The following is a 26,536-nucleotide window of genomic DNA, read 5'->3' as shown; positions in this document are numbered from 1 at the left end:
ACATCTCTCAATTAGGACGAGAAAGAAACTGGACTTGGGATCCTTGCTTCAACTTGGCCTCGAATTCAGGGTATATATAATGTTTGTGTTCTCAGTCTCCTCATTAATAAAAATGAAATACATGCTCACAAGCTTCTATCCAACTCACAAAATTCTATATATCAAAAAAATCAGTGCAATGACTCCAAGTCCAGATAAGGAGTCAAAGATAGAATCAGAACTCATGTTGATTACAATAGAACTCAGCCCTCGGTGTTTGGCAATAATCACATCGCAATACAGCAGTAATATTTTAGATAGTAGGACATTTCCAAGTATTAGCAAATATGGCCATGTTTTCACACAAAATGAATTTATGCCTTCCCATAAGAATTGAAAGATGGATGTAATTCTATATCAGGATTCAAGTAAAGCCCTAAAGGACTGGGTCCTAGAATCTAATTATTATCAGAGGGTATGGATCAACATTAATTAACCATTCAGGAAAATGATTATCTTTGGCAAATTTCTTCCAAAATTCAGCAGACTCAATAATTCCATGATGCAAGTTTGTATATTATCCTGGAAAGGGATAGTGATAGAGATGGGAACAGGAGACCATTTTGCAGTTAATTCAGAACAAAGAGTCCTGAGACAAGCCAGATACTTATGGAAGAGTCTTGCAGAAATTTTTTTCAGTAACCAAGAAACCTTTTTGTTTCAGGATCTAATAACCCACTTGTGCTATGGGACACAAGACTAGGGCCTCAGCTAAAGACCTATAAGGGATAAAGCTGATCCTAAGAAGCTTCCTAGAGAAAACCCAGCCTTACCTGTGGTGACCCTAAGGCCTGGTTCCATTCAGAGGCAATTAGCCTTCCATCTAGGTTAGAGCTCCAGCTTTACATCTTAACTTTCATACTAGATTATCAACCCTGCTACCTACCCATCTGTGTTCAGAATATTTGCAAATACACTCAACAATGCCTCAGGCTTGTATCTGAGAGAATAACTTCTAACCCTCAAGGAATCAGAGTCCATCAGAAGACTCAACATAAAGAATAACAATTCCCATAACTCACACCGTTACTGGTTTATGGTGTACCATCTCATCTAACCCACACAACAGCTCTCCCCAGTAACTGCTCTTTCCCACCATCCTGAGACTGGGAGTTAAAAGTGTAGAATGGCAGGGCCAGAGAACTAGCGAAGAAGTGGAGCCAGGATTTGAACCCAGGCAGTTTGACTCTAAACCTGTCCTCCTAAACATTGGGAAAGATAGTCTGAGCGTGTCACTATCTACCACTCTTCCCCTTTAAGTTCTATCTGCAGGACAAATTGGACGTCTGTAAGACTAAATAATCAAATGCATTAATCCAGATGCTCAAAAACAAATCTTCTTGGACTATACATAACACACCATACGTTGACCTGGGATCTGATGCAGATCGTATGAATGTTGTCCATGACCGGCTCTTTCCATGTATTTCCCATGGTCTTGATGGAGTCTTGATGTTCGCCGTGTCCCTCAATGTCTCTCAATGTCTTTTCTTCAAGGTCATACCATACCGATAGATGTTTCCCCCCACCCCACCCCCTTTCTATTTATCTATTCTATTTACTCTATCTATCTATCTCTGTCTCTCTCTCTCTTCCAGTACTGGAGATTAAACCTAGGGGTACTTTACCACTGAGCCACATCCCCAGTCCTTTTTTTATTTTTTTATTTTGAGACAGGATCTTGCTAAACTGCTAGGCTGGCATGCAATCCTCCTGCCTCAGCCTCCTGAGTCTCTGGGATTACAGACACGTGCCACCACTCCAGACCTAATAGATAATTCTTAGGGGGAAAAAATGTCTCCCTTGAGGAAGACAATCTTTCTTTCTGCCCTAGCTGCATTAGAACAATGTCTGATCTGCTATTGAGAAAAACATCAGACCTGAGGAACATTCTGAAAGACCTGAGCAGCACTCCTCAAGACGGTCAAGATCATCACAAACAAGAAAAGTCTGAGAAACTGCCACAGTCTAGCAGAACCTCAGGAGACATAACAACTAACGTGGTGACCTGGATGGGAGGCTGGGACCGAAAAGGGGCATTAAGGCCAGGCATGTTGGCTCATGCCTGTAATCCCAGCAGCTCAGGAGGCTGAGGCAGGAGGATTGTGAGTTCAAAGCCAGCCTCAGCAATGGCAAGGCACTAAGCAACTCGGTGAGACCCTGTTCTGAATAAAATACAAAATAGGGCTGGGGATGTGTGTGGCTCAGAGGTTGAGAGCCCCTGAGTTCAATCCCCGGTACCCACCTCCAAAAAAAGGGGACAGTTAGAGAAAACTAATCAAATTCAAATAAAGTAAGGATGAAGCAGAGCACAACAGACACTAGTATGGCAATATGTAAATCAATGGATGTGTAACTGATGTGATTCTGCAATCTGTGTATGGGGTAAAAATGGGAGTTCATAACCCACTTGAATCAAAGTGTGAAATATGATATATCAAGAACTATGTAATGTTTTGAACAGCCAACAATAAAAAATTTTAAAAAAAAGATCAATTGAGATTGATAATTGCGAATGCCAACAGACTGTTCACTATTGCCAGGGAGTTTTATGTGTATGAAAATAATGAAATGATACCTTAAAATCTTCCCTCTGTCACAGGTAGGTGACTTTACAACATCTGTTGTGTGTCTCAGCCTACATTTGTGTCAGTGAATTTGAACACCCAGGAAAAATTGCCTCCTCTTAGAAGCCAACCTTAAAATTCTCCTAATCTCAACTACAGGTCTATTTGGCAGATATTATAGGTTTGGTAAAGAGAATATTGCAATAAAATGAGTCACATCAAAATAAATAAATAAATAAATAAAGTAAGGATGTTAGTTAACAATAATATACATCAATATATTATTATAGATCAATTTTGACTCAATGATTGTGACAAATGTACTACAATAATGTAAGATGCTATCAATACTGGGTGTGGGGTCTTCTGGGACACTTAAGTTTGCAACTTTTCTGTAATTCTGAAACTATTCTAAAATAAAAAATGGTTTTAAAGTGTCTTGATTAAGTGAGAAAGAACTGTTATGTTTCTAGATAGGAAAGTATAAAAGTGGTAAAAATATCAATTTCCCCAAAATAATTTATAAAAATGAATACAAGTTAAATCAAAATTAAATGACAAAATTATTTGTTTACTTATATAAATTAAGATGATATTAATAGCCAAGAAAATATTTATTTAAAAATTAGCAAAAATCTTCCTGTATCCACAAATATTAAAATATTTCATAAAGCTACAAGAAAAATTAAAAATATAAGTATAGGAAAATATAGATATTAATGGAACAGATGAGATAATGAAGAAACAACCAAAAATATCTAATGAGGTAGATTAAAAATTAATCGATAAATAAGCCAAGAGGTGGGGAAATTCATTATTAAAATTCCAAATTAATTTCATTTGTATTAAAAAAATAAAAACTGAAAAAAATGATTAAAGGTTGGGAAAAGATAGGTAACTTGATCTCGTGGTGGGCTTCTGAATGTGCAAGAAGAAGGAAAAACACCGTTTCTAAGTCCCCAAAGAGAAGCACAATCAAATAGCACAAGAAAACTAAAAAACTAAAACCTGTATTTCCATTGACTAGTAAGAGAGTAATATTCATAATACATTAAGTAAGAAATGAATGAGAAAAAGATGAACAACCTACCAGAAACATGAAAAAAGTCATAGATGAAAATTCACAAATAACAAATACCAATAAAGATGCCCAAAAAATGTTTGTCACTAATATAAAATAAATAAAATTAAAGCAACAATTTAGACTATCAGGTTGGAAAACAATGAACTAATAAAGGAATGATAATACCCCGTGTTTACAAAGGCGTATGAAGACAACGCTCTCATACAATGCTTGTAGGAGTGTGAATTGGGACAGTCCCAAAGGAGGACAAGCTGCCAATAACAACAATAATAAGGATGATCACAGCCCAGAGTTCTGAGCTCACTGGGGTCAGGCCATGATCTAAATCCTTCCCATGCCTTCAATCGCATGCATCTCATCGCGACTCCCTAAAGGAGGAGCTACTATTGTCACATTCACCAGGCAGGACGCCTTCCAGACACGTCCTCCCAGGCCATTCAGTGGAGGCCAATCCTAAGTCATCTGCCTCAGTCTGTGTCCTCACACATACAAAAAAACACTATACAGGTACTATGACCCCAGGATCCTGCTTCCAGGAATTTACCATAAGAAAAAATCAACCCTGTTTACAAGTAAACAATTGGGTTTATGGCAACCATTTTATAAAAGTGGGGTGGAGCTATCATAAGTTATTAGTAGAGAATTAATTAAATAAGTAAAGGCATATCCACACAATAGAACACTATTCAGTCATCAAAGCAAACGACAGCCAGGCCTGCTGGCATATACCTATGATCCCAGAGAATCAGGGGGCTAAGGCAAGTTCCAAGCCAAACTGGGCAACTTAGTGAGACCCTGTCTCAAAATAAAAAAGAAAAGGGGTTGTGGATGTAGTTCAGTGGCAGAGAACCCCTAGGTTCAATCCCCAGCACCAGAAAAAAAAAAAAACTCTATAGTAAAACAATGATTATTATTAAGTGAAAAGGAGGCTTTAAAATAATAAATATGAAATTGTATACTCTGGGGCTGGGGCTGGGGCTCAGAAGTACAGTGCTCGCCTAGCACATGCGAGGCCCTGGGTTCCATCCTCAGCACCGTATTAAAAAAAAATAAAATAAAGGTATTGTGTCCAACTACAACTAAAAAATAAATATTTTTAAAAAAGAAATTGTATACTCTAAAATAATAACAATGTTATCTAGATATACATATTATTTTTCTTTTATTACTGATGCTTTCTAGATTTTACAAATGTTCTAAGTAAGCATGCATTGCTTTTATAATCAAAAGCTAGATATTTTATTTAAAATATTGACCTTTGGAGTGGATCAAGTACCTAGGAATTAAACCAGAGACCCTGTGTCTAATAGAAGAAAAAGTAGGCCTAAATCTCCATCATATCAGATTAGGCCCCTACTTTATTAATAAGACTCCTATATTGCAAGAATTAAAATCAAGAATTAATAAATGGGATGGATTCAAACTAAAAAGCTTCTTCTCAGCAACAGAAACAATCAGTGAGGTGAATAGAGAGCCTACAGCTTGGGAGCAAATCTTTACCACTTGCACATCAGATAGAGCACTAATCTCTAGAGTATATAAAGAACTCAAAAAGCTAGACACACCAAAAAAAAAAATACATAAATAAATAAATAAATAACCCAATCAATGAATGCGGCAAGGAACTGAACAGACACTTCTTAGAAGAGAATATACAATCAATCAACAAATATATGAAAAAATGTTCAACATCTCCAGCAATTAGAGAAATGCAAATAAAAACTACTCTAAGATTTCATCTCACTCCAGTCAGAATGGCAGCTATTAAGAATACAAACAACAGTAAGTGTTGACAAGGATGTGGGGGAAAATACACACTCATATATTCCTGGTGGGACTGCAAAATGGTGCAGCCAATATGGAAAGCAGTATGGAGTTTCCTTGGAAAACTGGGAATGGAACTAGCATTTGACCCAGCTGTCCCACTCCTCAGTCTATACCCAAAGGACTTAAAAACAGCATACTCCAGGGACACAGCCACATCAATGTTTATAGCAGCACAACTCACAATAGCTAAACTGTGGAGCCAACCTAGATGCCCTTCCGTAGATGAATGGATAAAGAAAATGTGGTACATATACACAATAGAATATTACTCAGCATAAAAAGAGAATAAAATCATGGCATTTGCAGGTAAATGGATGGATCTGGAAAGTATAATGCTAAGTGAAGTAAGCCAATCCCAAAAAAACAAATGCCAAATGTTTTCTCTGATATAAGGAAGCTGACTCATAGTGGGGTTGGGAGGGGGAGCATGGGAATATTAGACGAACTCTAGATAGGGCAAACTCTAGGAGGGGAAGGAGGGGGCAACAGGGTAAAAAAGATGGTGAAATGAGATGGACATCATTACCCTAAGTACATGTATGAAGACTCAAATGGTGTGAATATACTTTGTGTACAACCAGAGATATGAAAAATTGTGCTCTATGTGTAACATGAACTGTAATGCATTCTGCTGTCATATATAACAAATTAGAATGAAAAATCATTTTTAAAATTTGAACTTTGGAAATTTTGAGTTTGAAGGGTTTTTTCCACATTATTTTATTTTCATTTTAATTAATGCGTTAAAAATTTTATATATATATATGTAAAACATGATATTTAATGTTTATATATTTTGAAATGCCTAAATCAAGGTAATTAATTTATGCAAAAACATTGTCATTTTTTTACCTTTTTTATTTGTTCTTTTTATGTATACATGACAATAGAGTGTATTTTGACATTTTATACATTCATGGAGTATAACTTCCCATAAAACCTGGTCTTTTGATTCCCATGTCTGATCATCTTCCTCTCCAGGGTTCTGAACATCTGTTTCTATCTGATAAACCTTCTAACATAACATACATACCCTTTGCTCTGGGCTCAAGAACAGGATATTAATAAATAAACAAAATATGATACAAGTAAAGATTCTTGACCTAGACATTTGAGGGACTGGGAGGTGACAGTCACAATTACAAATCAATGAACCAACAGTTCATCATGAAGACCCTCCATCTGTTTCCACATACTTTGCTTCTCAGATCTTTGCACACAAATCCAGGCAAGCAGGAATTCTGGACCAGGAATATCAGGGCACTTCCCTGGCCCACCCCAGGGACCCCAGGACGAGGAGCCACCATGGACCTGACCTTCCTCTGCTTAGCATCCACTGTCCCAGATCAGAACTCTGAGGGAGCTGTAATGGGGGAAGAGTTATGGGAAGGGAGTCCCCAAACACATGTGAGAATTGGGCGTCAGTATTGTGCTCTGGATCCTTGACTAAGACCACCTACCACCCAGCTCAAGTATGTGGGGAGGCTGTCACCAGGGAGAGCCTTAGCCTTCTGGCCACACGGGGCAGTGTCACTTCGCTCTGCAGTGTTCTGGGCCTTCGTTCCTGCCGGATGTTAGTCCCTGGAGGCATAGGGCTCTCTATGGTCTGTCACACACCTGCATGCCTATTATCCCATTGGATGCTGCCGGCAACCTGCAGAGAGAGGCTTCACAGGTCCCTGTGCCCACTGGGTGGCAATGGGTATGGCATCAAATGGACATGAATGTCAATGGACATCACAGATTCTGATCTCTAAAATGGAGACATGAATACCTCCTTCTGAGGGTTACTGGAGATCAGATCAAGTCCTGATGTAAAGGTCAAGGTCAGTGGCTGATATGTTATCAGAGGTAAATGAAAATACCTGAATAAGCAATGAATTGAAGTGTGGGGCCCAGGAGTCCCAGGGCCTCCCACCTTCCTGAACATAGTTTGCCAATGACTCGGAGTTCCCAAGACCCTGGTCCTGATGTGGCCGGGAGCCTGGCAGGGGTGGGTGGGGTGGTACCCCATTTCACCATAGCACCCTCCACCCATTCACTCTTATAGACAGCAGTTAAGAAACCCCTTTTCCTTGTCATAAAAATACAAGAAAGGCAACCCCTGCAGGGCCAGGTTGCCAAACCACGCGGCTGAGATTTAACAAGCAGAGTCAGGCCTGTCCTGGGAGGGAGCGGTTTTGCCAGAGGGTGATGTGTTAGTGCTGACCTGGCCCATCCCTGTGTTGAAAGCAAGGGGTCCCTAGTCCCCCCACAAACCCTGCAGGCCTCACCTGCGGCCTCACCCGGGGGAAGGGCTGCCTCCCTGAGATCACACTGGTCTCTAGCTCTCCTGCATCCCTCCTCCCCCTCAGACCCCAAGCAGGGCCACCAGGCCCACGGTCCTCTCTGGGCATAGAGCAAAGGCACAGGACCTGGGGTCTCTGTTTTCCACAGATGCACAAAGTGACGCTCCATCGTGGCATGGGGAACGCCATATCTTATTTCTCACTGTCTTCTGAAGACAACTACAGGTGGGAAAAGAGCCCTGGAGTGTGCAGGAGCCCAGATAAACACTCTAGCACTTACTAAGTGTCTGAGCTCCTCGGAGCCCTCCCTACTCACCTCAAGTTGGGAGTGGCCTCGGTGCGAAATTCACAAGTTATTTTAAGAATTACATGAAATAACTCTGTGACAACTGGTCAGACCGAAGGTATTCCGTGATTTATCTGTTCCACATGACACTGTCAGACAGGCCAAGGTAACCAGTCAAACTCAGTCATCCTGACCAAGATCCGCCTTCTAGCCTTTCCAAGGCCACTGCCAACACCAGCATGGTTCTGACCCCGCCCAGCTGTGCTCTCTCTCTCCAACAGGTTGGTGCCGGCTTCAAGGCCTCCAGATGCCGGTATTTGAGGAAATAACTTACCTTGTAAAATCAAGATATGTTCTTTATGATCTAAAAATCCTATGGTTGCTCCTCACACTCTTTAAGATAAAAGTCTAAACTGCTTAAGGCAGCTTTCGGGGACCTTGGTGATGCAATCCCTCTCTTCCACCTCTGTCCCTCCAGATCCCCGCAGGGGTCCCCACAATGGTCCCTGCGGGCCTCAGTGTCATCGTCACACCTCTGCACAGGTGCCTCTTCCTCACTCTGTTTTGACCCTCTGACATATTCTGAAGGCTCCTGGCTCCAGCCTTCTTCTCCACCAAAAAGGAAGACACTCATGGTGTCCCCTCCATACTTTTGAGCACCCCAGAGTGTGTCCACGTGGACCATCCTGTCTTGCAATCCTTCCTTTACATTCCAACCCTCCTTGCGAGCAGGTGAGCTCCTTGAAGGCAGGGGCTCTGTCTTGCTCATCTTTGTATCTCAGGCTTCTGTTGCAATCCATGAATGAGGGCCATTTCTCTCCAGCACAGTTTTCTGGATCAGAAGGAAGTCCCTGTCTAGTCGGCCTCCAACACTCCAGCATCTCATTCTAGCTGGTCTCTCCTCCAGGCCCCAGATATTTGCCCCATACCCCCACCCCCACTTGGTCTCTTGTCCAGGCATCTGGTTAATCATCCGCCAGTTCCTGCTCCATCACAAATGAGTATTCATGTATCTAAATTTGCATTCGACTTAATTCGCACTTATCTTATGTGTGGACAAACTACAGGGCCGCTAATATGGACATTGGTCCACAGGTCTCCCGAAAGTTGAAGAAGGTATTCTGTCATTATGGAACGAATAAAGAAGATGGCTCAACCAGAGCTTGAAACCACGCTTCATTATCATTTTGTTAGGACAAACCCCGGAGATCAGCCCCATTGCAGTCTGAGGGTAGCAAAGGTAATGGTGATAATGATTTTGTAGCCCTAGTAATCACCAATCAGCCTAGAATAATGTGGCATCTGTTGAATGCTGTTTCTGTGCTGAGCAGAATATTAGAGTATTATGCAGGCTGATGACATTCACAACTGGACACAGGATCTACCACTTAGACCCATGGGTCCATTTGCCTCATTTCCTCACAAGTAAAACAGGGATAGTCCTGGTACCTACATCATCAGGATGGAATTGTTTATTACATATAAATGCTGAGAAGAGGGCCCAGCATGTAGTGAGACCCCCAAAATGTGACCCCTCCCCTCCCGTGAAAATAATCTGAATCTGAGGTTATGAGCTCTAACCACTAGGGTCTCCTGCCTCAGAGCTTGCTGCTTGGCTCAGGCTGCCAAGAGGGTAGAACAAAAACCAACAGGTGGAAGGAACAAGAGGGAGATGTCTATTCACTATAGTGGTGTTTTTCTAATAAAGCCTTTATAGTCATAGAATGCAGCAATTTTACTTCTTATCCACCTTTAAGAAACTTCCATGTGAATAAGGAGGCATAGATAAAGACAGCCTTAAGCTTTGTTAGAAATAGTGGAAATCAGAGCAGCCTCTATATCTATCACTTTAGAAATGGCTAAATAAACTGTGGCAGATCCAACCTATAAATTACTAAGGAATCCTGATGACTAATAAAGTCACTTTATACCTGTCATCAGTGTGTGCCAGGCATGGCTCCAAGTGCTTACATAAATGAATTCATTGGATTCTCACAAGAACCCTGTGAATAGAGGTATGCTATAATACCAGTTTACAGAGGAGGAGGCTGAAGCCAAAGGAGGCTAAATAATGCAGATCACACAACAAGCAGGTGGCAAATTTGAGATCTGAATCCAGGTGTTCTGGCTCCAAGATCTTTCCTCTTAACCACTGTGCTAATTTATTACGTGAAAAACACCAAGGGCTGGGGCTGGGGCTGGGGCTCAGTGGTAGGGCGCTCGCCTAGCATGTGCCGGGGACTGGGTTCGACCCTTGGCACCACATAGAAATAAATTTTAAAAAAAAGGTATTGTGTCCAATTACAACTAAAAAAAATATTTAACAACAAAAACAAAAAATCATCAAGGACTGGGAACACAAAGTATACCGTTTAGGTAAAATATATGCATGATACAATGCCATGTTGCTTATAAATATGCACAGAAAGGTGAGAAAATGTTGAGCAAAAAATATTGTCAAATTACAGTCTTAGTTTCCTGTTTCCTGTGTGAAGGGGCGAAAAAAGCAAAGATTGGAATAGTGACCAGAAGGAATATTTCCCTGACCTAAAATGTCTTACGTGTTTAAAACAGAAAGTATTCCAGTACTGTAAAATGATGAGTAACTACTAAAAATAGTCAGAAGGAACCAACTACTTCTAGATTAAATGAGTTCCTAATGCAAAAAGAATTAACTTTGGTTTCTACTCGTAGGGGACTCAGACATCCGTGAGCAGTTGGAGGTCCACCCCAACTATGTCACCTTAGTCAAATACACTCCTTGTGCGCCAAGTTTAAAACATCATTATTTATCCCCAAACTTCCACCTGTATCCCCTAGGTCCATGAAGGACATTGCTAACATTTACTCAAATGTGATCGTAATTCTTTATAATTTCTATTCATTTTTCTAACTCTAACTTATTTACTGATATAAAGCAATTTTAGCTATTTTCTGAAGCCCCTTAATCATGAAAATAGGGCTAAATATTTCATATGTCTTCTCTTCCACATGCTGGTTGTGGTAATGATGGTGATGAGAATGACTGATAAAGGTGATGGCGGTGGTGGTGGAAGTAATGGTAATGATAAGAATTCCTCATGGCAGCCGTAAAGTGGAGGTGGTGATGTTGGAGTCAGTGATGGAGATGATGATGATCAAGGTGGTGGTGGTAGAGACGATAGTGATGGAGGTGGTGGTGGTTATGGAAGTGGTCGAGATGAGAGATAGAGGTGGTTGTGATAGTGATGGTAGTAATGACAGTGGTGCTGGTGGAGGTGATGGTGACAGAAGTGATGGTGATGATGGTCATAGAGGTCGTGGTGGAGGTGCCGAGGTGACAGTGGTAGATATGATGGTGATAGAGGTGATGGTGGAGGTGGTAGAGATGGTGGTAATAAAGGTGGTGGCGGTGGTGAAGATGGTGGAGGTGGAAGTAGAGGAAGTGGTAGTGGTGCTTGTGGTGCTGGTGGTTGTGGTGATATGGGAGATGATGGTGGTGGTTCATGGTAGTAATATTAGTTGAGAACAAGTAGAAGTAGCACCATAATAGCACTGGTGGCAGTAGCAAAAGTGATGGTGAGTTGGCAACGGTGGGGGCTACCGATGGTGGATGTCTTACCGCTGGTGACAGAGATGGTGGACGTGGTGGTGGTGGTAACGTTGGTGAGAATGAGTGGAGGTGGCATTGGTAGCCCTTGCGATTGTGGTGATGAAGAGCTGGTGGTGAAGTTGAAGGGGTTAGTGGTATTGATGGTGACAATGAGAAGAGGCACCAGTGGCAGTAGTGGGGACAGTAATGATGATGACGATGCTACAGACAATGACAGCAATAGGGTACTCAGTGTTTGGTGTAATATTGAAATTAATGTCATTATAGACATGGTAATGATGGAAATAGAGATGTCTAATTCAAACTAGGTACAAAGAAAAAAGCAACTCTAGATATATTGCTAGATACCTGGCCACTCAGACCAAAGTCCGTGGAAAGCAAATAAACCTATAGACAGCAAAGATACTAGCCCGGATCCCCGTGAGACTTCACGGGCTCCTTCCCAGCCACCACAGTTGGATCTGATCTCAGCCCTTCATGTCTATGCCATCTTGGATCTGCCCAGGAGGACAATTTTCAATGTGCTTTTGAAAAAAAGAAAACAAAAAGAGAGTAAGGTAAGGACGCCAAGGCAGGGTCTTGGAGGTGCTCTTAGCCCACCCTCATTAAGCCTGGGCCAGACCGTCCAAGTGGAATTGCCAGGACACACTAATTGCCAGGTGGAAGGTCATCAGCTAGGAGTGTGAGGCTGCATTCCAGTGTGGTGGCAAGGCTCCACCAGCCACACCTGTCCCAACCTCCCACGGACACAGAGCCCTCCCTGCTAAGGGACACTGGCCTGTTCTGCCACAGATAGCAAGGTGAGCAATTGGGAGAATGAATCGGAAAAAAATTATTTTAAAAAAATGAAAAGAAAAATAGCGGTTGTGCCTACAACAGCCTGCCCAAGCCTAGAGTCATCACCACAGCCAGGGCATCTCTGGAACTCAGTGGCACTTCTGACATTCACTCCCGCAAAGACAAGAAATAATTTGGACTTGAACCAGGATAATTCCACCTCCATGCGCCAAGGGTTTGGCTGAATCATGTCCATTGTCTCATATTTGATTTACTGGGGATTAGGCACAATGAGGGCTACAATTAACCTCACCCTCTCTGACACCTCCCTGGTACCTTCCTCCAAATTTCATTGAGTCTCCCAGGTCTGACATTATGCTGATCGAGGTTAGGGATTAAGTGTGGCATCCATACGTCCTTAATCAATTCTGAAATGAAGAAGATGATGATGGTGATTGTGAAATAACCTCTTCCTAAGGTTCCAAGATGCTAATCATCTCCTAAAACGAACACTCTTTCCTCATATTCTTCTTCCTCTTCTCTCAAAACTCTGGCCACCTGCTCCCAACTGGGTAAAATAATCACCCCAGTTAGGATTTTCCCCGAGTTCTGTATAGCCCACATTCAGTGGCACCACTATGTGTCAGACACTGGACTAATCACCGGAGATCTGCAAGTTTTAGTCCTGCTCTCAACAAGTTCTTAGTCCAGCGAGGTAGACAGATGTGCCACACATAATATAAGCCCAGTATGAAAAGGGGGGTTATGCTTTTTTTTAAAGTTTAAGATCAGAATAATATTGGGACACAAGAGGGGCACACAATCTAGTGCTAGAAGAAGTTTCTTGGGAGAGAGAATATCTGACGTGGCAAGAATCTCCTTTCCATCCCATCCAAAGAAAGGTTGAGTAGGGTTCCCAAAATCTAGCATTCCCTGCTAAGGGGAGTTACAATAGTCTCCTAAATTCTATCATGGAAGCTTAATAAGTTAGCTTTAATTCCAGCTTCTAAAGGTTTTTAATTTTCTAGGTTCCTTAGAGATCTCAGGCTGGACTAGCCCCAGGGTTAAAGAACAAAAACTCAAAAAAAGTGACTCTGTCCAAAATCCTTTGGGGCTGAGCTCCCCACGTTCCCTCCACCCAATGCCAGTGGCCGCGATGGGAAAGTGTCCATCCGACAGTGGACAAATCTGCCTGCCAGGGATTGTGGATTAAGAACTGCGAGAGGTGAGAAGCATCTGATCTTTTCCTCATTTGATTTACAGCCTTATCAAAGCCAGAAGGCACTTTAGCGATCAGCTGTCTCAGTGCACTCATTGTATAATTGCAAAAGCTAAGATTGACAGCATGGCGCAAGCTGCCCAGCGTAAACCCAGCCCCTGGCCCTGAGCTGAAATGTGAGCTCCACAGGGACAGAGACGGGATGATTTCTGTCTGTTTTGTCTCTGTCTAGAGCAGTATGGAACAGCTAGAGAGCTCTCAGAAAGGATTTGCTGACCCTGATGCTGATGTAGCATTGTATCAGAACGGATATCGGTGTTGTTAAAAAAAAAAAAAAACACAGGCTTTGGAATCAGACAAACCCGAGGGTCAAAATGGATGGGTTACTTTGGAGTGTGTGACCTCAGCAAGTTCTTCATGCTCCTCACACCTCCCTCCTGTCATCTACAAGATGTGGACAGTAGTACCACGGAGAGTGGTGAGCGCAGGAGTAACACGGTGCCAGCACAGAACACAGAGCCCGGCGCCCGCTGTGTGCTCCACAGATGGCCGTGGGTATCACCGAAACCCACCAGAGACAATGCCCTGACCACCTCCGCACCCCCTCACTGAAGCCTGACACCCTCCCATCCTCATAGGCCCATCTTTGTTACTGTCATTGTAACCCCCAGGTGGAGACCCACTCAGAAGCACTCTCAGATGCCGATGCTCTAATTTAACTGAATTGTACAACCTTTTCTGGATGAGCTCAGCCAACACCAACTCTTTCCCCATAGATTTCCCATGTGTTATTTAATCCTCATCAAAATCCTCAAAATATAACCAAATCAAACTCATTTTGCATATAAAGACAGGTTAGGGCTGGGGATGTAGCTCAGTGGTTGAACGTATACCTGGATTCAATCTCCAGAACCAAAAAAAAAAAGCAGGTTAGGTCCCATACCATGGCCCCACCGCTGGGAAGGAACAGAACCAGGCTTCCTCCTCAGGTTCCCGAACACCAATTCAGCCACTAACGTCGCACCACAACCCAGGGGTCAGTTTCAAAAGTGAACGAGAAACAGGATGGAAGAGGCTGGGGCACTACAGTAAGACCAGAGGCGCGCTGTCCCCCTCCAGGGCCTCGGAGGACAGCGCGCCTCTGGTCTTCTCTAAAGACACCGGCTCTGGGCCAGCTCCTGTGCCTTGGGCTGCCCCAGGTCCAACGGCAGGCTGCAACAGAGAGATGGACCTGCTCTCAACTCCCAAGCCTCCTCCCTGCCCTTGGCTGAACCCAGGGGCAGCTCCTGCTCCACACATCTGCATGGCCCAGGAGGACGTCTGGAACGCTCCTCGGGGAATCGGCAGGGCCTGTGCTTTCATCTACTGTTTCCTACACCTTCATAATCCACCTGTCCCCATAGGGTCTCCCACATCCATGCACCGCCTGTATTGTACTCCTTTAATACCTTTCTCTAGATCAATTCACTATTTTTACTTTGCCAAAAAAACACTTTAAAAGACATTACCACAGCCAGGCCCGGTGGTACACACCTATAACCCCAGCAACTCAGGAGGCTGAGGCAGGAGGATCACAAGTTTGAGAGCAGCCTCAGCAACTTAGCAAGACCCTGTCTCAAAAGAATAAAAAGAGCTCAGGATGTGGCTCAGGGTTTCATTTCCTGGTACCAAGAAGTAAAAAGACATTACCACAATGCTACCTTTTTTTTTCACCTCATCCTAAGCAATAAGAGCCATAAAATCATAAATCTAAAGTGCTCCTCCTAATGCACATCAAAAACAACAACGGCTGTCAGAAAAAGGAAGGTCCGTGACTCACTAGCAGCAAGCACAGTTCACTTGATGTGACCCTCCTGCAATCCATAGAGGATCCACTAGGGATTACATGGAGTACAATGTCCTAATTAGTCAGGGAGTGCAATTAAGTGCAAGGAATAATTTCATCAGATTCAGATATCACAATCATGTTGAAATAAATAACACCAATAATTCAGAAACCTGTGTGTCAGCTACCTGCTTTAAAACTTCCAAAATGCTACATCTCATTTATCTCCTCCCTTGGGGGCCAAAGAGGGCTTAGAACCTCTTGCGGTTTCTGGAATTATATCAGAGAGCCCAGAGTAGGGGTGGGAGGGTTATTCTCACTACACTCAGACCAGCATAGTTCCGAATCTGGTTACAACTCTTCTGTCCTTCCTTTTCTCTCTCCCTCCGTCCATCTTCTCCCTCATTCTTTCTTTTCATCTTTTCTTTAACACCCACTGACTCATTGCCTGATGTGGCCCCGGGCTCCAGGCTTATTAAGAGCTGCAATGCCATCCCAGCCTCCAGAATAAACAATCTTGTTGGGGAGGGAAAGAAGGATGAAGCCCTAATACCCTCCACACCCAGGCCTCAACGTCTAATATCCAGGTCACTGGCAACCCAGAAGTGGGCAGAGGTCCATTCATTCATCATTCATCCGACCAGCACTCACCGTGGGCTGTGCCAGGGCTGAGCTGGGTGCTTGAGATTCAGGCCAATGAACAAGACCTAGCATCCCCCTCCTAGGAAACGGGATCACTAAGCAACAGGCTGAAATGCTTCCTCAGTCAGACGGGGATGCTGAGGAAGGGTTCTTGGAAGGGCGCATCTGACGGGAGTATTGAAGAGTAAACAGAAGTTAGACAAATTACGAAAGGGGAATTCACCGACAGGAGGGAAAGCCCAGCAAAAAATATGAAGGCATCAGATACACCTGTCTGGGGGGCAAAGTGAGGTTGTCGAGTTTGGGCAGAAAATGAACAAGGGAAGTCCCCCTGGGCTAAGAAATCTGGGCTTCATCATGATATGGAGCCGCTGAAGGTCTGCAGCAGAAGGATGACTTCATCAGGGCGAATCGGCAGCACTGGCAGAGCTGCAGGTGGAGGGGAATGGTGTGGGCCCCTCCACAGCCATCACTGCCGTGCAGAGCAGCCCCTGGGCAGGGAGGAGGCCGGCAAGCCTGGGAGAAAGGGAACTGGTTCTTGAGAAAGAGTGGGTGTGGGGAGAAATACTCAGACGGAGGAGGGCAGGAGTTAGGAGGAGATAAGACATGCACATACACCAACACATGTACACACATGCACATCGACACGCAAAGCACACATGGAAACATGTACATGCATCACACATACACAGACACATGGGCAAATAGCACCTACACACACAGGCATCTCACACACATGCACATAGACACGTACACACATTACACACATCAGACGCATAGACACATGTACACACATACACATGGACACATGCATACACATTGATATATGTGCTCATCACTCAGACATATGCATGCGTTACATGAATGCACACAATTAAACACATTCACACGAAAGCAAAGGGAGAGCCAAAACCCAGATGTGAGGAAACCTATCTCCCGTTGCAGTTTTGCAATCCTAATAGAAAACTCAGCTCCTCTAAGAGGTCCGTCCAGTGGCTCTCTTCTCCTTCATCCCCATCCCTCAGGCACTCAGCTGCCCAACACTCTAGGTGACCTCTTCAAAACGCCTCCCTACACTGTTTGCTCCCTCTCCTGCCTGTCTTCATGCCCCTCCACCATGCACCAAAGGGGTTACTGCACAGCACACACACCCAGGGAATCTGTCCCAGAGCCTGCAAAGAGAACGTGACACTTACGGAGACAAGATGAGGGCTGGGGGTCAGCTCAGTGGCAGAGTGTTTCCCTAGCATGTGCGAGGCCTAGGTTCAATCCCTGGTATTTCACACACACACACACACACACACACACACACACAGAATAGAAGAAACAAGATAAAAACAGCTTCTGGGGGGAAATTAAGGATTCTGTGGAGCTAGACAGAGTCTGAGGCAAAGTTATGAACAAAGAAGTCAGGGAAGCCGCCATAAAGAGGGATTGTGGGAAGTGTATTGGCCACAGAGGAAGACGCAGTCCCTACTGGCAGCAGGGCAGAAAGACAGCCAAGACCCAAAGAAATCAACAGAGTTCTTGGGGTGCAGGACAGCAGGAAGGCCTAAGTGGTAACAAGGGAACAGGCAACAGAGTAATGGCCACTAAAACTCCTGGTTTTAGCGGTCACACAGTGACACGGGTGTTGTCACTAGGCATGATGACAGTGTCACATGGAAGGTCAGCATCCAAAATTAATAGTTTCTATAAAATGAAAGTATAAGTTAAAAATCAGCAGAAGAAAAGAACAAGATAAAAATTCTTACCAGATAGTTAATACCAGTCATATTTGGACACTGGGATTAGAGGTGACTTCTTTTTCTTTGCTTTTCAATTTTGTAATAAAGTTGGTGGGGGGGGGGTGGTTTTTGGTTTGTTTGTTTGTTTGTTTCCAGCAGAATGACTTACTAGAGAGCGAGGGGAACCGGCAACTCCACCTACCATCAGAGGACTCACTGCCCTGTAGCAACACCCATGTGCATAGACCCAGAAACACACACCACACACACTAATCCTGCCTCGGGGGTGCAAAGTGCTAATTGCAGGAGGGCCTAAAGCAGCTGCAGTCTACCCACACGTCTTTATTAACCCTATGAAACTGCACCCACCTTAGTAATGACACTGCGCAGGTTATTCACAGCACGGCGGTGTTCCTCCCCAAACTCTCTTCCAATGCTCCTCCCTACCCCTCCATACTCAGCTCCAGGGGGGAGGGGAATGCTATCCAAAAGAAAAGCTCCCCAAATTCCTCTAATTAGAGGCTCACAACCAGGGAAGTAAGAGGTTTCCATGCTGTCTTCTCAGAGGCCTGGGATTCTCCTATGCCACCTAATTTCTTCTCTGTCACTGCCTGGCCAGAGAGGGGACATGGGAAGGAAAAGCCAAAAGGACTGGAAAGGGAGTGAGTTGCGATGACTTTCTAGGTAGAGACCCTGAGGTCCGGGGGACAGAACCTTGCCAGAGCTCACAATTATCAGCGGTCAGAGCAGGCTTAGAATACTGCCTTCCCCAAGACCCAAGACCTCAGCAGGAAAGAGTCTGGTCCCATCCTCGAGAACAGACCAGAGACTAAGGAACCCCACAGCTCCCAGCTCTACTTCAGGCCTGACACAGAGAGCTGACGGCCGGGCCACAGGCAGCCAGGGTGTCTAAGAAAGCATGACTCAAGGGATATTCTGAAAAACGAAAAGCAGGAGACCCAGGAGAAATGGGAAACCTCATGAAAAGTGGGAGATGGCTGGGGAGACCAGGCTGGAGTGGTCGACTTGTTTAAACTAGTTTCCATGGCAAACTAGATCAGATTCTAGTTTCCCTGAACTATGAGACTCAATTCTTACCTCCTTGGTTTATCAACAAATATTTGTCAAATATTTACTCTTGGGTCTAGCCCCGAGTTAGATGGGGAGATGGGGATTCGAGGGGATCCTGGGTTACCCGAGCTTCCTGAAACAGAAAGGAAGGGGCTAGGAACCAGATGTGAACTGGCATCTCTGAGCACATGAACGGGACAAAAGAAAGAAGTCACTAGAGACCCACCAACCAAAATGGGGTGATTCTCACTTTTCTAAGCAGTGGGAAGGTTTGTCCCCAAGTCATCCACCTGACTTCAACAGGCCCAGTGACTGAAATCAGAAGTAGGGAGAATGAGCAAAAATTAAAAAAAGAATCAACAAGTCTGAGGACCAAGGTTTACTGGTCAAGACTGAGACTGGACACACACACCACACACCCCCCTGCTCCTAACATTTAAACCTGAGGATGCCGGCCCTGAGCCCTCGGCTGCGCAGCAGTGTCCACCTGTGAAAGCTGGGCCTCACCCCTCAGCAGTTGACTTCCAGGCCCAGAGCCAGCTCGCCCAGCTCACAGCTTCCCTTGGCTGATGGGGCTCAGCTGTGAGATCCTTACCATCATTCTCACCGTTCCCGCCTCACACTACTCTGAGAGGCGCTCTTATAAGGAGAAAGATGAATACCACGACCCAAACCTACGGTGGTGGAAGAAGTTCTGAGTTGGGTGTCCAGGAAGCCGGCTTGTAGTTTTGACCCTGCTGTGTGGCCTTGGGAAATAGTTAATCCTCTCTGGACCTTGGGTTCCTCATCTGCTTTCACAAGTGAGAGAGGGTTGGTTGGAAGATGGCTACATGCCCTCCCAAAACCTGTAGTTCATCAGTGCATAAAACTGTCCCAGAGGAGTTGGGGGCATTCACAAAAACACCCTCCACTCCCTGCCTGTCAGAGGGCACTAAGCTGTGCCTGGCCAAAAGAGGGCCCGTTTGAGGCCATACGTCCTGATGAGATCCCAGGGTACGGGGATTTTAGGATGCAGAGTAAATGACTAAAAGGAGCCTGCCCCAAGCACAGCTATAACTTGTGAGAGACAGATTCAGTGGAGGTGCCAGTCGTTACCTTGGATAAGGGAAAGAGACTTGGGAGATGGAATCAGCAACTGGGATGAATCTAGGGCAGTTTCCTGGAGAGAGAATTCCACAGCATAGCTGCTCTCTCCCCGACCTCCAAGGGTCCTCCCACTTAACACCCAACAGCAACCACCCCTTCAAACTGCAGGCCAGGAGGTCTGAGAGAGCGGGGAAGGTTGCCTGGGCCTCCCAGAGACTTCCTGGGCCAAGACTGCAGGAGAAAATGTTCCACTCCACATAAACATACGGGGCATCCAGAGTTGTACTCAAGTCCTGCTAAGCTACCAAGCCCTTTCCTGTGTGCATTCTATTCTTTCCAAACCACCTGTGACCCAGTTAACTTTAACTACCTAAATGGTCAGCACTGGTCACGAGAATGCATGTGTGTAGCTTTGGCTACTTGAATATGATGGTGGACAATCTTGTATCAGAAGGCAGCTCCCCAAATCAAGAGCTCCTATCTTGCCTCAGTCTGGGGCCCCGGAGGACAAGAGCTGTGTGCCTCCCATCAAAGAAGCAGCCTTCTGATTCCTCCCTTCCTACGTCCCCTCCAACAGAGCCTGTGAAGACACCGGTGCTCCTCACGCTGTCTCCACTGCCTCCTCCTCTCCTGCTCTCAGGAAGGTGCCTACAGAGGAAGGTGAGAAGCGAGAAGAAGGCCTCTCCAGCTTTGTTGAGGTTTATGCATCAGAAGCTGAGTCTTCTCCAAAGGACGTATCTGTGATCACAGATAAGCCCTGATGTCTCCTTAACACTCCCAACTGCCACATGTTTCTGAGGAATTGCCACCACTCACACACACACAAGCAAGCATGCCCACACCTCCTCTGTGGGGCCTGCCCATCAGACAGACACTGAAAGCAGCATCAGAAGAAAGATGAAACCCCACTAGCAAATGTCACTTCTGAGGCTGACCCTGGAGTCTCTGCACAAGGGCTGGGTTTACCTGCCATTTCAAACTGAAACCTTTCAACCACTGTCAGTCAATAGGCCTCCAGAGCTCGCTTCAGCTCCGGTGGAACTTACTGAGCACTACTGAAATGCCTGTCACCACGCTGGCACTTTGAAACATTTGCTTTAAGGACCTATCTCCTCTGCACATACAGGTATAAGCAGGAACTGGGTCCTAAACTGTCACGCTGCTGCACAAGTCAGACGTGCTAGCAAGTATGCATTTCAGGGTTAAGTGTCTAAGGGCTATAAATCTTTAAAATCTGGCATACCAAGTTTTACAAAATCCTAAATACCTATGTGTCATAATCCTATGAACACCTATCATTTCCTCTCTGATATGATTAAAGCTGATAATCAGTTGCTGTCCACACAGATATGCCATCAGGACTACTTCTGGTCTTGAGGGATAAAATGGAAAATAGACTTGTCCGTTCACACCTCATGCAAAGCTAGCTCAGGGCTGGACCCACCAGACCTGGGACCACCGTCAGTGTCATGCCATATCTGCCTCCTTTGTTTCGTTTTTCCTGATACTGGGGACTGAACCCAGGGCCACCTGACCACTGAGCTACATCCCCAGTCCTTTACAATTTTTTTTTTAATTTTGAGACAGAGTCTCCCTAAGTCGCTGAATTGCTCACTGAATTGCTGAGTCTATCTAGCCTTGAACTGAAACTATCCTCCTGCCTCAGCCTCCCAAGCCCCTGGGATTACAGGCATGTGCCACCTCACCTGGCTGTGGACATTCTTTTGCTTAGACTTTATAAGGACTGGTGAACCCTCACAACAGGAAAACCCGGGCCACACAACATCAGCGCTGGGAGCTGTGGTCCAAACGTGCTCCTCCTCTCCCTCGCAGCCCCACTAAGCAAAACGGTTCCTTTTTATACCTATGGTAATCACAAGTTAGGTACCGTTTCCCTGAAAAATCTCCATGGCACCTCAGCTTCCAGGGGAGAAGTGTGCCATCTCCCACAGAGCCTGGCTTCTCCCTCCTGGTTATTCTCTAAGGAGAGAAACACCCAGGTTCTCTTGGGTCACCTGGGTTCATGCTGTCCAAACTGAAACTAGTGCCACAAGTTTCTGAAGGCCACAGTCTAATCAGGATCATTTGGATCATTAAAACTCCACCATAATTAACAACCAATTCTGATTGAAGCTACTATTTCAACACACTGCTAGGCAGAACAAAGTTCAAGTGTGGTATCCTCAACAACAGCAACTGAGTTCCTGTGATGAAAGAAAGGGGGCCTGCTTTTCCTCGTACACAGAGCGGATGCTGCCGGTCCAGGGTCAATAGGAAACTTTTGAGTCAACCTCCTAGGAGTAGAAGACTTGAGCTTGCCTCAAGCCACCCAGGGACTCTTTCCAGGCCAGAGTCCAAGGGCAGGCCAAGTTGAAAGTCAGGATGTGCTGTTATATCAGAAAACAACAAAAAGAGAGCATCTCCTTCTACACTGTGCACTACTATTCCCTCTTTCATATGACTGCAAAATAGATATTCCTATTCCTACTTGGGAGACAATGATCATTCAACAAATATCTGCTGAGTGTCTCCTCTATGCAGGAACTGCATAAAGTGCTATGACTTTGCTCAAGGTGACACAGGTGGCAGGCAGCAAAAGGAGCACCCAAACCAGGTCACCTAATCTCAAGTTCATTCCATTCCACAGCTGCCCCTCTGACTGAGGTCAATGTCACATACCCTATGACAGAACACCAGAGACAAAGGGCCATGGTAGAAAGAACTACATGGTCCATCTCTTTAGTCTGTGCCTCTGCAAGGAAAGTCGGTATTGATGATCAACCCTCTCAAACACCAGCTGTCTCAACAGACAATTCAAAGTAGCCCCCAATATCACATTAGTTACAGCACTGTCCCTGGTGAGCCATCCAGACCTGGGAGCTGGGAGCCCATGCACCCTCACAGTCCAGTAGGCAAGACAGAAACACCCCCCCCACCAGCAAAGCACTCATGAGACCCCAGGATAGAAATTTTGGCAAGGGCTGGGGTTGTGGCTCAGAGGTAGAGCACTCGCCTAGCGTGTGTGAGGCACTGGGTTCGATCCTCAGCACCACATACAAATAAAGATATTGTACCCACCTAGAATTGAAGAATAATATATTTTAAAACCAAACGGGAATTTGAAGTCCTACCCCTTGAACCAAGGACTGAGACCTCCAGTTTGCCTCTCTTAGGCCACCTCAAGACCTGTGCCTTGGACCTATTCCTCAAGCACAACCCTCTGGTTATGGCACGCGCTCCAGGCCAGGGGTTTTGGAAACAATGTCTGCCATCCACTCTGGCTGGCCATCCCCACTGAGCAGCCTGTCCTGACAGTTGCATCAGAGAAGGGGCCAGTCATACACTAAGCTGACTATCTCAAGAATGCCAAAAATCTTCATGAATGGGTCACCCTGCGCCTGCAATCGCAGGGAGGTGGGGCCCACAGCTACCGGTCAGGTAAGTGAGGACAAACACAAGAAGTTGAGCCAATCAATAAGTGAGTCAGAGGAGGCAGAGTATAAAACCCCGGGAGCTCCGGTGCTCCCCACATCAGCATCTCCTCTCCTCACTCACCCTTCCTGGTGCTTCAGGTAAGTGTGGGTTCTCCTGGCTTCCTGCTCAGGCCTGCATGTGTGGGTGAACAGGCCTCTCTCTCTGGGAGCTACAGGTCCTTCACTGCTGCATTCATAAGGAGAAGGGATTCAGGGAAGGGATGGAGGACCCAGGTGCAGATAGTGTTTCCGGTCCTCTGGCCAGACTGTAACCTCCACCAAGATGCGTCTATCTTGGCCCTCTCTGGGGCAGTACCAGACACACTGGGGGACGTACTCTGCAGTGGCTGAGCAAGGCAGCCTGTGCAGGGGTTGGATGAACTTCATGAACCTGTTGGGAAGAGAGGCTGAGCCCACTCTCATAGAACAGAATGGTTCAAGGAATGCTGCAGAGAAGAGGGGTTTTAGGAGCCACAAAAATCCAAATCCTGTTTCAAAGAGGATTTGGATGGATAAGGCATTACCCTCTCAGATCATCATTCTCAGATGACTGAGAGGGTAATGGCTTATGAGATGTTGTGGACACAAATTCCTACTATTTACAGTTCCTTCTACCAAATTTGGACTTAGCATCTCTTAAAAGATATGTCCAATATATCCAAGACGCTGGTCCCTAGGACCTTCAGGGTCCTTTCCCCTGTTTCCATTCACAGCAGAGCCTTTTCTAGTAACTAGTCCTGCAATCACAGCCTCCTTCACTGGGACAGAGCAAGAGTTTGAACTATGGGCTTCTGCAGAGAATGGAATGCAAACCGGGCCTGTGACACCCCGACACACCTCCCCCATCCTAGGTAGAGATCTGGGGTAGTTTTCTACTTTAACTCAGAAAACCTGTGTTGGATGGGAAGCGACCTAGGTGTCAAAGTGTTCCAACACCTCATTTTACAGAAGATGAGAAGCAGGAGCCCGAGGGGGTGATCTGCCCCAATTCACAACAGAGATCAGAAGAGCTGGGAGAGAGGGCAGGCACACTAGCTGGGCTTCAAAACTGGGCAAAAGGGCCTTCTGCTGGATGGAACCTTCTGCAAAAGTAGCGATCCTCAAGTCCTGGCACCTGAACAGAGCGGCCCAAGGGAGGCGCCAGGAGCCTCCGGGGTGTTGTCGCCGTGCAGCTGTCTTCTGTGCTGCCTCCTACTGTCGCTGGTCCAGTGATGCTCTTTTCTCTTTCCAGGGTCCCCTTCCTCCTTAGACAAGATGTCCCACCAGAAAAAGCAACCCACCCCCTTTCCCCCAGCGGGTTGCGGGAAGACCTCTGGCGGCGGCGGTGGCGGCGGCGGCGGTGGCAGCGGTGGCTGCGGTTTCTATAGCGGCGGCGGCGGCTCCAGCTGCGGCGGAGGCGGCGGAGGAGGCGGCGGAGGCTGCGGTGGCGGTGGCTCTGGGGGCGGCTCCAGTTGCGGAGGCGGCGGCAGCGGAGGCTCTGGAGGAGGGATCAAGTACTACGGGGGCGGCGGCGGCTCCAGCTGCGGCGGCGGCTACTCCGGGGGCGGCGGCGGCTCCAGCTGCGGTGGCGGTGGCTCTGGGGGCGGCTCCAGCTGCGGCGGCGGCGGCAGCGGAGGCTCCGGAGGAGGGATCAAGTACTCCGGGGGCGGCGGCGGCTCCAGCTGCGGCGGCGGGGGTAGCTCTGGAGGCTGCGGCGGCGGCTCGGGAGGAGGCCTCAAGTACTCCGGGGGCGGTGGCTCCTCCGGGGGCGGCGGCGGCTGCTACTCCGGCGGCGGCGGCGGCTCTAGCTGCGGCGGCGGCTCCTCCGGCGGCGGCTGCTCCTCCGGCGGCGGCGGCGGCGGCTCCGGCTGCGGCGGCGGCTCCTCCGGGGGCGGCGGCGGCTCCAGCCAGTACTACCAGTGCCAGAGCTACGGCGGCGGCTCCAGCGGCGGCTCGGGTTGCGGCGGCGGCTACTCCGGCGGCGGCGGCGGCTCCGGCTGCGGCGGCGGCGGCTCTTCCGGCGGCGGCTCCGGCTGCGGCGGCGGCTCTTCCGGCGGCGGCTCCGGCTGCGGCGGCGGCTCCTCCGGGGGCGGCAGCGGCTCCAGCCAGTACTACCAGTGCCAGAGCTACGGCGGCGGCTCCAGCGGCGGCTCCGGGTGCGGCGGCGGCTCCAGCGGCGGCTCCGGGTGCGGCGGGGGCTCCTCCGGCGGCGGCGGCGGCTCCAGCTGCGGCGGGGGCTCCTCCGGCGGCGGCGGCGGCGGCTACTACTCGCAGCAGACCACCCAGGTCTCGTGCGCCCCGCAGCACAGCCACGGCGGCGGCGGCGGCGGCTGCGGCGGCTCCTCCGGGGGCGGCGGCGGCTGCGGCTCCTCCGGGGGCGGCGGCTGCGGCTCCTCCGGGGGCGGCGGCGGCTGCTTCTCCAGCGGCGGGGGCGGCGGCGGCTGCGGCGGTGGTTCCTCCGGAGGCGGCGGCGGCTCCAGCTGCGGCGGTGGCTCCTCCGGGGGTGGCTCTGGGGGCGGCAAGGGCGTCCCTATCTGCCACCAGACCCAGCAGAAGCAGGCGCCTTCCTGGCCGTGCAAATAAGGCCCCCAGGCTGCCGCGGAGAAGGAGCTGGAGGTGTTCTCCCGGGCGCCAGCGGGCTTAGCGATCTCATGATGTTGCCGCCTTCCCGAATCTTCCCGTCTTCACCACCCCACCACGGAAGAAGCCAAGCAGTCCTCAGGCTGCCTCGAATCATTCTGCAGCTTTTTTTTCTTGGTTTCTGTATGACTACCTCCCAACTCCAGTGCCTCCTTCATCAATAAAGTTGCAATTCATGAGAATCTCTGGGTCTCCAGCAGTTTTTGTAGCTTCCAAATTCACCCTTTTTGTCCTGTTCTTCATTCTTCCATTCATCCATCCACACTTACATTCATTCAACGAATATTCTATTGTGGAGAGAGTGGGGGGGGGGGAGGATAGAGGGAGTCCGAAGGGGAGGAATGGCTAGTAAACAATGACCAAAAATGTGAAAATCTGGTTTGTGGCTTACCATCATGAAGTGCTCCCAAAACT

The 26,536-nt window shown here is 47.1% G+C and overlaps 1 protein-coding gene across 1 annotated transcript; it reads left to right on the top strand.

The window, feature by feature from the left end:
* The first annotated feature begins 23,481 nt into the window (after positions 1-23,481).
* Positions 23,482-26,323, top strand: Loricrin (loricrin cornified envelope precursor protein). The gene is made up of 2 exons (XM_046421934.2): positions 23,482-23,602; positions 24,735-26,323. The coding sequence occupies exon 2, from the start codon at positions 24,758-24,760 to the stop codon at positions 26,063-26,065; it is 1,308 nt and encodes a 435-aa protein (XP_046277890.1). The 5' UTR covers positions 23,482-23,602; positions 24,735-24,757; the 3' UTR covers positions 26,066-26,323.
* Positions 26,324-26,536: the final 213 nt, after the last annotated feature.

Source organism: Marmota monax, unplaced genomic scaffold (genome assembly GCF_021218885.2).
Source record: "Marmota monax isolate L192 unplaced genomic scaffold, Marmota_monax_Labrador192_F-V1.1 WCK01_AAM20220418_F8-fsc00108, whole genome shotgun sequence".
NCBI lineage: Eukaryota > Metazoa > Chordata > Mammalia > Rodentia > Sciuridae > Marmota > Marmota monax.
Note: the sequence above shows the minus strand (reverse complement) of the source record. Positions and strands in the feature narration are given on the sequence as shown.